Source organism: Odontesthes bonariensis, chromosome 2, assembly GCF_027942865.1.
Source record: "Odontesthes bonariensis isolate fOdoBon6 chromosome 2, fOdoBon6.hap1, whole genome shotgun sequence".
In the NCBI taxonomy this organism is placed as follows: Eukaryota; Metazoa; Chordata; class Actinopteri; order Atheriniformes; family Atherinopsidae; genus Odontesthes; species Odontesthes bonariensis.
This window is the reverse complement of record NC_134507.1, coordinates 6793680-6806692: the sequence shown is the minus strand read 5'-3', so window position 1 is coordinate 6806692 and position 13013 is coordinate 6793680. Positions and strand designations below refer to the sequence as shown.

General features: G+C 42.0%; 1 protein-coding gene across 8 annotated transcripts in view; it reads right to left on the bottom strand.

The window, feature by feature from the left end:
- The window catches only part of kndc1 (kinase non-catalytic C-lobe domain containing 1), a 44255-nt gene extending 33746 nt beyond the window's left edge, over nucleotides 1-10509 (bottom strand). For all 8 annotated transcript variants that reach the window (XR_012770406.1, XR_012770407.1, XR_012770408.1 and 5 more), the window contains exons 1-3: nucleotides 10036-10509; nucleotides 4614-4812; nucleotides 1752-1810 (exon numbers count right to left, since the gene is read on the bottom strand). Coding sequence is in view for 3 of the 8 variants with exons in the window: in XM_075474680.1 (XP_075330795.1) it covers nucleotides 1752-1810; nucleotides 4614-4812; nucleotides 10036-10140 (363 nt within the window). In the remaining 5 variants the exon portion in view is untranslated. The remainder of the gene's footprint in view (nucleotides 1-1751; nucleotides 1811-4613; nucleotides 4813-10035) is intronic.
- Between the last annotated feature and the right edge of the window lie 2504 nt (nucleotides 10510-13013).

Genomic DNA, 13013 nt, shown 5'->3' with positions numbered 1-13013 from the left:
TGGTCTTGCCAAATATGGTTTTTGGTCTCGACCGAGTCCGGGCGTCTTTATTTTGTTTCAATATTCAAGGGAAAAGTAACCACTTGATAACCAATCACACACCAGTTTATTTTTGCGCGCCCTGCATCTGAGCCTTGCCAACGTTCTTATCCTTATCGTTCATTTATTGATTCACACACACAGTGAGAAGATGTTGGCCAATTCTGCTATAGTGAAATTTGGTTTTACTAATCACAAAGAATTTCTCAGCACATCACTGAAAAAAAAAACACAGGGCAGATTGCAGATTCTGCAAATCGACTATCTCGGAGACATCTGGGACGACTTCAAACTTCGTGAGACACCTGCAGAGGCATCATTCATCTCGGTAAGTTAACTGCAGAGCTAGGCGGTGCTTAGCCTCATAGGCTAGGCTATGTGTTATGCATTAGCTAACATAGCGGAAGATAAGCCAAGGTAATGTGTTTTTGGACATAGTTATCATCACTTACTGTAAGTCTGGTATTACTGGTTTCATGAGATTGAGAATATGGAATAAGCGATTGGTTGTCGTGAATTACATTTGTGGTTGTGTGATACTGTACTTGTGTTACAAAGGGTAGCAGCTACACAAACGCTCAAGTGTTTACGTTAACGTTCACTTTAGGGTAAAGTAAACGTAGGGTAAAATAAATGGTAGGGTAAAGTAAACGGTAGGGTAAAGTAAACGTTGCATCAGGTTAAGTCAGCCCTAAAGTTATAAGTTCGATACTGTATGGTGGTAGCTGTGTGTCATTTTTGCGTGAAAGGTGGTTCATTTTGGTAATGTTAATACCTAGCAGTAGTAATAGTAGTGGATTGGTGTTTGTATCAGTTGTAACTATGGGTATCACCTTATATCATACTGTTTTCTTTAGATTAGATTATGTGATATCAAGGGAAATGGTTATACTTACAAATCCTGGGTTTTGTGACACTATTTTTGCTTTTAGATCAACAAATAATAACCCAAAATGATTGACTTTATACTGTCATGCATACAACTTGTTCTTTTCTGTCCTGGACTCGGTCTTGACTCGGACTCGAGTCTTTTGGACTCAGTCTTGTCTTGGACTTGAACCTATTTGGACTCGGTCTTGACTTGGTCTCGACCGGTCCTGGTCTTGGACTTGTCTTGGACTCGACAAAGGTGGTCTTGACTACAGCCCTGCCTTGGAGTCCTTCTGGAAGAGCTGGAGGGGTTGGCTGGGGAGAGGGATATCTGGGGAATCTCAACTGTTGCCACTGTGATCCCGTCCAAGAACAGCAGCAGAAAATAGATGAATGAAGGGATAGTTAGTCGGAAACTATGTCGAATTTCTGGCAAAGATGTTGGACTGAATTGAGCCAGTATAACTCGGGTCCTGAGCGTGTAACTGAAAGCACTTGTCATCTCTCGCTGACCATTTGCCCATTTTTTTTTTTAAGATTAAACTGAAAATGAAACAACCCGAAAGAGATATAAGCAGGTCAGAATGGAGTCTTATTGACAAAAACAGTGCTCAAAAGTATAAAAAGAACATAAAAAAAAAGGTGACAGAAGAGAGCATGTAGCTAAATGGCCACTGGCCTCGAGGAAATTTAGGAGACGAAATAGAACAAGCAACACTCCCCTCTCTTTCTCAGCAAACATTACCAAGGTGCCCCTGGCTGTGTGGTGTACTGACACTTGTGGGGTGTATGAATGTGTGCAGCTGTGCCCAGATTCTGTGACTAGATTCCCCATCTCTCACCTCAAACGTGCTGCCCGTGTTGTCGAACTCAGGAGGCACAAAGGAGCCCTCTGGATCGTCTGCAGGCCAGAAACATCAATTAACTTGACTGTCGAGCGTGTCTGAAAGCACGGCACACTCATCCTGTCAACTACGTGGAAGAGCGGGAACACTCTGACGGGAAAGCATGTCAGTGCTGTACAGTAACCTACTTGCTAAGCATTCACAGTAATAAGATGTAAATCAGAGAAATATGTATTCCAGCATGCTAAGCCGCGACAGCCCAAACAAGCCAGTGCCGCCGCTTTGCTTCATCTGCATAATTAATGCGTCAGAGATGATCCCTCACAAACAAGACAGGAGCAATCTGCAGATCAGGATGTGAGGCAGTCATAGAGGAGCAGCGGCACATTCCTCCTCTTCCTCCTGCTGAAGTAGGTCAGTGCTCAGAGAGGCCACAGGTACGCAGGGAAAACATCCCCACAAACACAACGCACACTTTCTGGACCGCAAAAAAGACACGGGCTGTTAGGAAAGGGGGAGAAAAGCAGGGAGGAGGAGAAAGTGGGTCAGGACTGTTCTTGATTCGTCTACCGGGGTTATGATTCCCGCTCTCGGCTACAAAGAGGTCACTCTCAATTTCTTTCGCCCCTTCTTTCGTTTAACACTCATCTGTCATTTCATTTCTTGCTTCACCTCTCTAAGTCATTTTTCATTTCAATTCCCTCTTTTTCACCTTGCCCTTTCCCAGCTTTTCCTTCCCCTTTTCCTCAGATTCCTCACCCTTTTCCACCTCTCTCTACGTTGCCTCTTCTTTCTTTTCTTCTTTCTCTCGCTGTTTCACCCCTTGTAGTCAACTTATTATTTTTCTCTCCTTTAATATCATCCCCTTGCTTTTCTCTTTCTTTCTCACCTTCTCACTTACTCTTCTCTTGAAGAAGAGTTGTTTTCAGCTCCACTGGTCTTCTGTCCTTCTCCTTTCTCCTAACAGCCATGACATCTCCTTTCTGACTCTACCTCTTCTCGTCCTTCACATTTTACCTCTATTCATTGTCATCTTTTTTTGTTTTCTTCACTACCATCTATTTTTTGTCCTGCCCTCAATACATTTTCTTTCCCTCCCCCACAATTTTTAATCACTTCGATTACCATCCCATTCTTTTCTTATTTCCTTTAATCTCATCTTTTTAGGCTTTCACTCCTGTACCATCTTTTCCTCCTCCCCACCTTTTCACTCATTTCCTCCTCCGCTTTGCTCTTTTGGCCCCTCGTCTCCTCTCAAAGACAGTTCAAACAAAAAAAAGGAGAAACAGATAAAGATAAAGCGGATGAGACCTTTAAGCTCTTTGTAGTCGGGGGAACAAATGCTGTGAAATGGCCGGTAAATGAGAAAAAAAAAACAGATAGCCTTTGTGAGTGACGCAGTTGCCTCCAGGGTGATGGTGAGAGCTTGGTGAGTCATGTGTGCCCACAGCATTACAGCACAACAGGTAGTACGAGATGAGCAATATCACAGATTCAGCACACTCTCCACACAGGCTGGTGGTGTCTCCCACTGAGCACAGCCAGTACCGTTTCATCAGGAACGGAACAGCTTGCGGTGCGAAACCACGTGGGAAGAAAGATTTGCACTTTTCCTTAATCATTGCTGCGTGAGAACCATGGGGGGGGGGGGGCATTTTGCAACTCCGGCCCTGCTCGGCGATGCCAACGCTGCCGCGGCACCTGTGCACACATTCAGCTACCTCTTTGGTATTGCTGCAGTGATTAATCAGCTGAATTGAACGGTATTGACGGATCCATGGAGCCCACTGATGTTTCTTATTGAAATCCGGTGCCACAGCCAGCAAGGTCACCCTATGGTACAGCGTTGTTTGTGTGCGAGCATGGGATTGATGGTTTAGAAGTGCATCAGCTCGGAATTTCATGGCTATGGCATGAGTAGTTCAATCAAAAGCAATCAATGGGAAGGGAAAGCTGGGAGAGTGGGGTTATGATTCATGATAAATGTACTCATTACTCATTAAAAGTAGCACAAGGAACCAAAGCTTTTTATAGCCGATGGATGTGACAATAAACAAGCCTGAAAAGCATTTCAGCTGACAAAGTAATGAAAACATCACTTCCAAGTGTCTTTGTCACTGATCAAAAAGGGAAAAAAGTGGATTAAACACTAACGGATTCCATGCCACTCCATGTGAAGTGTTAGAGTATGAGTGTAAGCGGCGCAGGTTGACTGCTGATAGGCTAACCAAGCTGTTGCCACAACAACGATCCCCCTGGCAACTCCGTTCATCAAATCAATGGCTATCAATTTCGGAGCTTTGGCAAAAGAGCAAAGGACGAGTTCATCCTACAACGTGCACTGACGAGAGTGATGTCAGTGGAGAAAATGGTGAAGAGGAGACAATGACAAACATGACAGCAGAACAATAGCGGACGTGAGGTCTAATCATTTCTGACAGCATGCGTTTTATTTGACGTCACAAGGAGAAAGATGATCAGACCTTGAGAAAGCCTGACAGATTCAATACGGCACAGAGTCGTCTCAGGAAGGAATTTGCAAACTGAATGTGATCCATATCAGGAAAACAAATTACTGAAGAGAAAAAGGTGCCTTCTCAGTGTATGCATTCATAATATAAAACTAAATACTCTCTTGTGACTGTGCCAGCTCTCAGAGGCACATACCAGCCCACGTATTGGCTGCAAGATGTGTAAGTTAAATCTAGAACCACAATATAATATGTCCTGAAACAGTAATTAAACCAACTGAACAGCAATGCTTTGTTAAGGACAAAATGAAGGGGTGCAACTGTACAAAAAGTAACATAGTTATTGAACAAGATAATAAATGACAGTGTTTCTGAGCTGTTGACTCACCGCTGAGCTGCTCCATGAAGCAAACGTTCCCATGAGCGTTGAAGGCCAGAGTGTCTGGTGTTATGCACAGGGTGTGGAAGAGGTGGGAGGGTCTGATGCTCTGCAGGGCCACAACGCACTCGGCACACACTGCCCACACCTCCTCCTCACAGAGACAGCTGTCCCGCAAAGAAAGTATGTCTGCCAGGGACACATTTTCCTGTGGAGGGAAACACACTGAGCATACTCACAATGTTCATTTCACGGTGGGCCAAAAGCTCGGCGAGCTTTCAATTTCGGTTCGGACCAGTAAGCAGAAGAATAAAATTTTCCCCATTTTTTCCCCATGAGCTCGTAAATGTATCATTCAACTAAAGTGCATTTCAGTCAGCTACCTCGTGCATGACTAATTCATCAAAATGGAAACACAGTGTGTAAATTTAGCGCAAAGTTGAAGTTTGGCAAATGTTTGTTACTCCCTGCTGCACAGGGACACCCGGGATAAACTTCTACCTAAATTCCAGCAGCTCCTACGGCGGGACGGTAGGATGGAGCTGACTGAAGAGCTGCACAACAAAAGAATGATGGCAGCTTAAACACAAGATCTTATCAACACACATATGTGAACATTATCATGACACACATCAGTTCTTTGTTTGATTGGTAGATATTGAATTTGACCTTAAAACCCCTCTACAAATCTTGAAAGTGTCATCATATCTTGACTTGATTTTGCTGGAAAGTCTGATCAGAAACAGTCACCGACAAAAAAATGGAGTCGACTCAAACAATACCCTTTAACATCTATGACTAAAATCATTGTTATCTGCCTCAACAATCCACGACACAGAGCTTTACAACTTTACACGCAATGGGATTATATTAGAATACTACATTATTATAGATAAAAGACTTTCAATTCAGCCAGTTCAGTTCAATTCAGTTAATCAATGGAGCACAAACGCCCAGGAAAAGGGCATCTCAGGGCACTTTACACAGAAAGTAAATAAGTCATCAAATATGGACCGATTCAATCCAATTCAGTCAAGACCAAAACTATCCTGGGAACTGAGATTTAAAAAAAAAAAAAGAAAGAAAGAAAAAGAAAAACCTACTATTCTAATTTTTTTTATTATTATTTACAGTTGCGAGAGGACACCGTAAAAGGCTAAACAAGAGTCTATGCATGCAGTTTCTTAAACAATGATTTTAGTAGGAAAACAGGCTCCTGATCCTTTACATCATTAAAATGGCTACAATACATGTAGCCAACTGAGTTTGGTATTTAACTCAAGTGTTTAAATGCGTTCAAAACCAAACACGAGGCCACCTACAGGTGTTTGGACATATTAAGACTATGGCATAAGTACAATAAAAAGAATAAAAACAGTAAATGATCCAGACTTATACGACCCCTTTTTCTAGGTTATACAAATGTCTCATTTCTCCCATTAACACTCACACAGCCTTCTTATTCTCTCATATTTACAGCATGTTTCTCTCTACAATCACAAACTGAACTATTTCACCCTGTATTTCTGTGCAAGTGACAAATAAAAACCTTGAACCACAGGTGAGTATATCAGGGATCATGTGGCATTCAGTTTCTTACTTCAAGACATTTGGGAACACACAGAGGGAACAGCAGATTGTCCGATGGGACCACAGCCCCTGACCCTGACGGTCAACATTCAGTTGAAATCCAAAGAAAAATTGCTTTGGGATTGAAATGTTTTCAGCTTTGGGGGGGTTTTAACGTCACTTTGAATCAAACAATTTCTCGTACTTTGACCTGGTTGATAAAATCCTGAGTATATTTCTCAATAGACAGAGAATGCCCATTATTTAACCATTTTCAGAGTTCATTAAGTGCACTGGAAGCTTAAAGTGTGCATTCAAATCAAATAAAACTAGGCAAAGGCGTTTCAAAATGGAGCAGTTCTTTCAAAAGAGACTCCTTTTACATCGACAGTAAATCAAACTTTGCACGGGTAAACACAGCTTCTTTGCCCAATGTTGCTCGCAGGCACCACTTCAGCAGCACACGTGGTGACTTTGTCAGACTTTGACTTGAAATACAAACTGACATTTTTTTTTTACACGTCAACACTTGTGATTAATAACCCAAGCACTGTCTGATTCTCAAAACAGATTTCTATCAGGGAGGTGAGAATCCCCTTCAAATGTTCTGAGTTGGAAAGCTCCCGGCTCTTAGGTTGTTGTTAAACTGAAGAAGTCAATCCTAACATCGGACTTAAGGCTGGTCCTGCTTCGTAGAAATTCAGGGGACAACTGCCATAAGATGTTGCATTATAAAGGTAAAGATATAAAGACATCGGAGAACTAGATTCAACCTCCATTAGCTATAAATCAAATCAAATCAATTTTATTTATATAGCACATTTCATGTACAAACAATTCAAAGTGCTTTACATAAAATAAAAGCATTGCAGCAGGGAGTGGAAGAAGCATTAAAATACATTAAAGAATATAAAGAGATAAGTTAAAAGATACTGTGCAGATTTCATGCATAGACACATGAGAACAGATATGTTTTTAACCTGGATTTAAAATTGTCTCCATTTGGTGAAAGTTTAATCTCCACTGGCAGTTTGTTCCACTTGTTTGCAGCATAACAGCTAAATGCTGCTTCTCCATGTTTAGTCTGGACTCTGGACTGGACCAACTGACCTGAGTCCTTGGATCTAAGAGATCTGCTGGCTTTATATTCTCTGAACATATCACAGATGTATTTTGGGCCTAAACCGTATACAATACAACAGCCCATTAAATGATGCCCTAATTCTGATAATAGCAGCTGAAAACCTAATTTTTTTTCAACAGAAGCAGGAACATTTGTTCAGGGGACAACTGCCATAAGATGTTGCATTATAAGGTAAAGATATAAAGACATCGGAGAACTAAATTCAACCTCCATTAGATATACAATACAACAGCCCATTAAATGATGCCCTAATTCTGATAATAGGAGCAGAAAACCCAATATTCTTTTCAACAGAAGCAGGAACATTTGTTGCACTGCTGTAAAGGCGAAGCATCTTGCAGACACATACAAATACTTGTACGCCATTGTGAGCCTATACACCCACATTAAAGACACTGCATCATCTGTGATCCACTATCACCAAATGGCCCCATTTTGTCCTGGCAGACGCAGTGATCTCAGAGGTTCCAAGCAGCACCCAGCATAATGCAGCGGTCTGACTATTACAGAATCTTCTGTCTACTTGGAAAGCGAGCACAAAAGCTGGCCTTAACTCAGACAGAGGGGTGGAGGTGGGGATTGGGGGTGTATCACAAAGCAGGGATTGTCAAACCAGCACTTTAACTACCCCAAATTTTACACTATATTTCTTTTTTTCCCCTTTCAAACTCAAACCAAAGCAGAACAGATCACAAAATGACTTTATTGGAAGTTAAGATGTCTGCAGTCTCTGCTATTTGATGGCACTACTTTCTTTCAGCAACCGCTGCGTTAACTTTGATTGCAAGCAGAACATCTTTATCAGAATAGATTAAAGACTGTCTTACAGGTTCAGGAGACTGTGAACAAAACATACAGATGTGATCAAGTGGTGTAGAGCACAATTACAGGGCAGAGAAAAACCACTTCAAGCTGCAGCAGCAGCCCCATAAATAGGCAGCTTCCCCTGAGAACAGTGTAGGGGAACACTAGTCTCTCTCAGCCTGCTCGAGTTAAAATTGCTGCCCTATTTAAGCTGAGCTCCATGGTTCTGATCAGACTTGTAGTGTTTCACATTTCTTTGAACTCAGGGACTGAGAGGAAAGGCTTCGGCCAGTGTTCTTAGGTTTCACAGTGGGTTTAAAGAAAATATTTGACAGTCCTCAAGTCTGTCCTACAATTATCAGGTGCCTGTAAGAACTTGGTGAACAAATCCAGGGAGTATCTCCCTTCATGCTGGTATAGAAAATGGATGGAATCTTCATTACGTCAGCTCGACAAGGAGATACTCTCCATTACAATGTATACAATGTAAGTAATGGAATTAAACAGAGCAACTGTGGATTTGTCTCGGATCACTTCCAAAGGAAGCTTGTTAGGGGTCTCGTGATGGCTGCGTATCGAAGGAATGATTAAGCACATAAAAAAGTGATTCATTCAGCAGCAACTCTACAACTGACCAATGGTTATAAAAAGACCCCAACCCTAAACCACAATGACAGAAACATCTTTTGAGTGTTATTTCTGCAAAAATATATAGCATTCAAACAGTTAATTTCTCAATGCCAATAAGAAATGGATTCTACCTTTCGGCTGAATGCTATCTCATCTTCTAATGAGTTATATATTCTTTTCTATAGCTGTGGGGCTCAGCGCCTTGTCCAAAGACAAGAGTAAGGACATGCCATGGACTCAACCACACAAATGTGTCTCCATACTTGTAAAAGAAAATAAAACTAACGTATGTGAGATGTGGAAAATACCTAAAAGAAAATCCTTACTCCTCAGTACCTTTGGAGACTGCGTAGGAATCTTTTGTCCACTCGTACTGCATATTTACTTCCAAATATGCTTAGAAAGATTAGATTTAAAGCAAACAGACAACAGAACCAAGTGGTGTTCTACAAACACTTCAAATAAATCTATGTTGTTCTCTGTAGAATTGACTCATTCCAATTCCTCTGCCGCAGAGCAACTCTTGGCTGGAAGCGTCGTGTCTTCAGGTTGTCTCTGCCCCCGTCTTTCTTGTCTCTATTCTTGTCCCCACTTGCATGAATGTGCCATCTCATGAATATCTAAGGGGAACTTCTTCATATTTGGAACAAACCTGCTGACCGGACTAGAATTCTTTGGTTGAAGGTCACAGGTCACAAAGCACACATTTGGTTTGGTTACAGTTTAAGAACTCCGAGACGGAATGCATCAAAATGTCACACTGATGTCTTAAGATCCTAAATGTTATAGGATGGCGCATTCAACACACTCAAACATGCACAAAGTTGTAGGTTAAAGAATACTTGGACTTAAACGATACTTCCTCTGACACCAGTTCATGCATGAGGATGAAGACCTCTCACACTGTAAGGCTGTATGTGAAGCATGCAGCATCACTTTTTTAAATACTTTAATTTATTTTTCATTATATTTGCAGACCTTTACTCAGCTGAGGGAGTAATAATAATTCCTGATTTGGCTGAGGTACAAACATTCTAAGCGTCAAAGGATGCTTCTCTTTTCCGAGTTAATATTCGAAGTCCTTCTCACTGGCATTTTATAACTCGATATGACCATTTGGAAAGAAACAACAGCATTTAATACAGTTTTCACAACTTTTACAGCCTTCGTCTCATGAACCGTTCAGCTATTTGACTTGAAGACTTCCACAGAAACAGTGAAAACAGTCAACATGCAGATCATTTTAAAGCGAATAACAATATTCCATTAGAACTTTCCCCTCACCTCATCTTCCAGCAGCGGAGGAAGATGCTCCAGCTCATAATATCCATCTCTTTCCTCGGCTTTCCCCAAGTATGTGACCGCCGCATCACTCCCGGAAGTCTCCATTGCACCAACTTTGATTCCCTCAAAGAGTGAAGCGAATTTCGGTCCAGTGAGGAATCTTTCCTGTCGAAACAGATGGCATGCCCGAGCTCACAGGATACACCCAGCATCAGTGGGGTAGGTTCTCTCGGAAAACTCGCTGCAGCTCAGCAGTCAGTCGACGGTCACTGCGGGACACTCCAAAAGCAACGCCGGGGGACGCAAAGCGCAGCAATGCGTCCGAGGCGTCTGCCTGCAGCGTGCTACCGGCGGTGGTGGGGGCGCTGGCCGGTGCTCGAGGCTGTCATGGCTGCTACACCTCCACAGAAGCAGGCGACACATTAAATGCGATCATGAGCCTCGGTTGAATCTTCCCCCGACTTGTGCAGGAGCCAGAGCTGGCTGAGTGGAGAGCGCTGCTGCCTGCGTGCCACAGTTGGCTTCACGCCCCCGCTCACAGTAGCCCACAGTTCGAGTGACTCATATTCGTCACTTATTCCTTATTATGTCCTCTTATTCCTTATTATATCCTCTTATTCCCGTGATCGGGCTTTGCTTAAACTGGAATGTCAATAATATGCGCACGGAGTTTTATCGTTCCATAACTCATAGTTTGTCTGTAACAAGGTTAAATCAGAACAAATGCTCCTACAACAACACACTTCCGCCCTATCTAGAGAGTTGAAAGTCACTTTTGTCTCCCAACAACATCATGATGCTTACTGTAATCTAATATATTTCCCAAGGGACCGCTCCACAACAGTTTGAATTGACTGATTTAATGAGGAATCAAAGTTTTAGGCAACAGAGAGGAGAATTGAGGGTATAGTTCAATGCAAAAGTCTTCTCCTTAAGCTCATCTGGGACATCTTGTGATTTGTGGCTGGGAAGGAGACTCAGATTGGTGGATCTGTATCAGAAGGTCACTGACCCAAGTCAACTGGGAAACACAGGACCTCGTAAACCTTATAAAAAATGTGTAGAAAATTGGAAAAGGATTGATAAAAACTGAAATCACTGTACGAAGTTTGAAACTGAAAACACCGAATAAAAATGAGCAGCCCGATGAATGCTTTGTGTGCAGGAATATTTAGATAAGCTAGAAAATATCTTATGTGAACATGAAGCACATCGAGTTTTCTAAATAATAATAAAACAAAAAATGAATGTGGCCCGGAGACAGAGCTGCAACCAGTGCAGATTTTAGAAAACACCAATCAATAGACTTTCTATTCTCAAACAAGATGTCAGCTAATACAGACTTCACAGAAAAAGTGTGCCTGACCAGAAAAAAGCTTGTAATATGTAAATGTGCATGTGAGAGCAACACGTGTTTTTTTCCATATTCTATTTAATGCCTTAGAGCAGCTGGGAATAATTTAAATGATGATATGGTTTTCGCAACTAAAAAGACGATTGGACAGGGGTGTAACAAGGGAGGGGCAATTGGCCCCCTTAGCCCCACTTCCTCCTCTGCTCAGTATTGCCTGGCTTTGCGCAGGGAACATCCCTTGACTCTTAAAATGATCAATGTTCCTTTTTTGTCCATTGATTCATAGCTGGGTCCACTCTGATTTCCTGTTCTCTTCTGTCTCTGCAGCTCTTCCTACTTTCCCATTACTAATTAAGTCGCGCTCGTGCACATTTGTTCCCGTTCGATACAATGTGCTCTCGTTCTGATCCACGTTAATTGCCCACTCCATCTGAATATCACCATGTGATGTGCAGTGTCATAAATGATGGAAAGGCTGCTTGGGTGCCAGCTGAGCTCGGGGTGGGGGGGGGGGGATTGCTTTATTTTCTGCGGGTACCTTTTGGCTGCTGAGACAGAGAAGACACTCAGGTCAGGCACTATTAGATTTGTTTGACTGCTCAGTGCTCTGGCATGTTGAGATAATTGAAGAAAAAAACTTTCACTTTCGAAGCGAGGCAATTAATGTGATCACGTGTAGTCTGGCATATCCCCTCAATGACTTGAGAACAAAGCATTCTGTTTGATCCTTGTTGGCACTGTGCAGTAGCCGAGTGAGAGATACTCAGAAGGTCTTGAAAATTGATGAGCTGCTAATTTAGAAATAAATCACACAGCTCTTTGTTGCCATGAATGGCTGAATTTTTCAGAAGCGAAGGATTATTAGGTTTTACGTTTATTTTGCAGAATTAGAGAGACCATACACTTTTTTTTTTCAATTTTCTGTTAAAATGACCTGCTAAAAATCACAAAGTCATCCAGTAAATCTTCAGGACTCTCGTTAAAACTAGATTATTAATCCGACCAAAACTGGTCTAAACATGTCAGTCTGACGAAAATGACAAGAAATCAAACTTAAAGAAGGTGGGTGGACTAACACACTCAGATAATGCAGTTGGGAGTGAAATCACTCTTGCAATATACACTCAACTGATTCAAACTGGCCTAGGTACTACCCATCATTCAGAGTTCTCTCAGTCAGACACAGCAGACACAGAACATGCGTTATCACCACAGTACAGACGACTAAAATAAATGCTTACATGTCAATGTGCAGTGTGAACATCCATGTAAATACCAGGATGCAATACATTGCATTGTCCCAAGATAAGCTGCTTGAAAGGCTGAACATGGATGCCTTTGCTCTCTCCATTGGTGCCTAAGAAATGTACGTCTAATTGTTATAGCGTGTGGCTGGCACTTGGGGGCACTCTCCTGAAAATATGGAACAATCTGAGCTGCGGGCTGCTCTTAGTTGTGTTAGGACTGTTGCTGGTCCTTTAGCATTGCTCTGCTGTGGAAAAAAAAAACAGTAATCCAAGTGGAAAAAAGATTGATATAGTTGATGTAGTTCACTAATAATGTAATGTTCCCGTTAAACGAAAGATTTGAAATGTAACATCAAGTGACTGTATCAGGCTTCAGC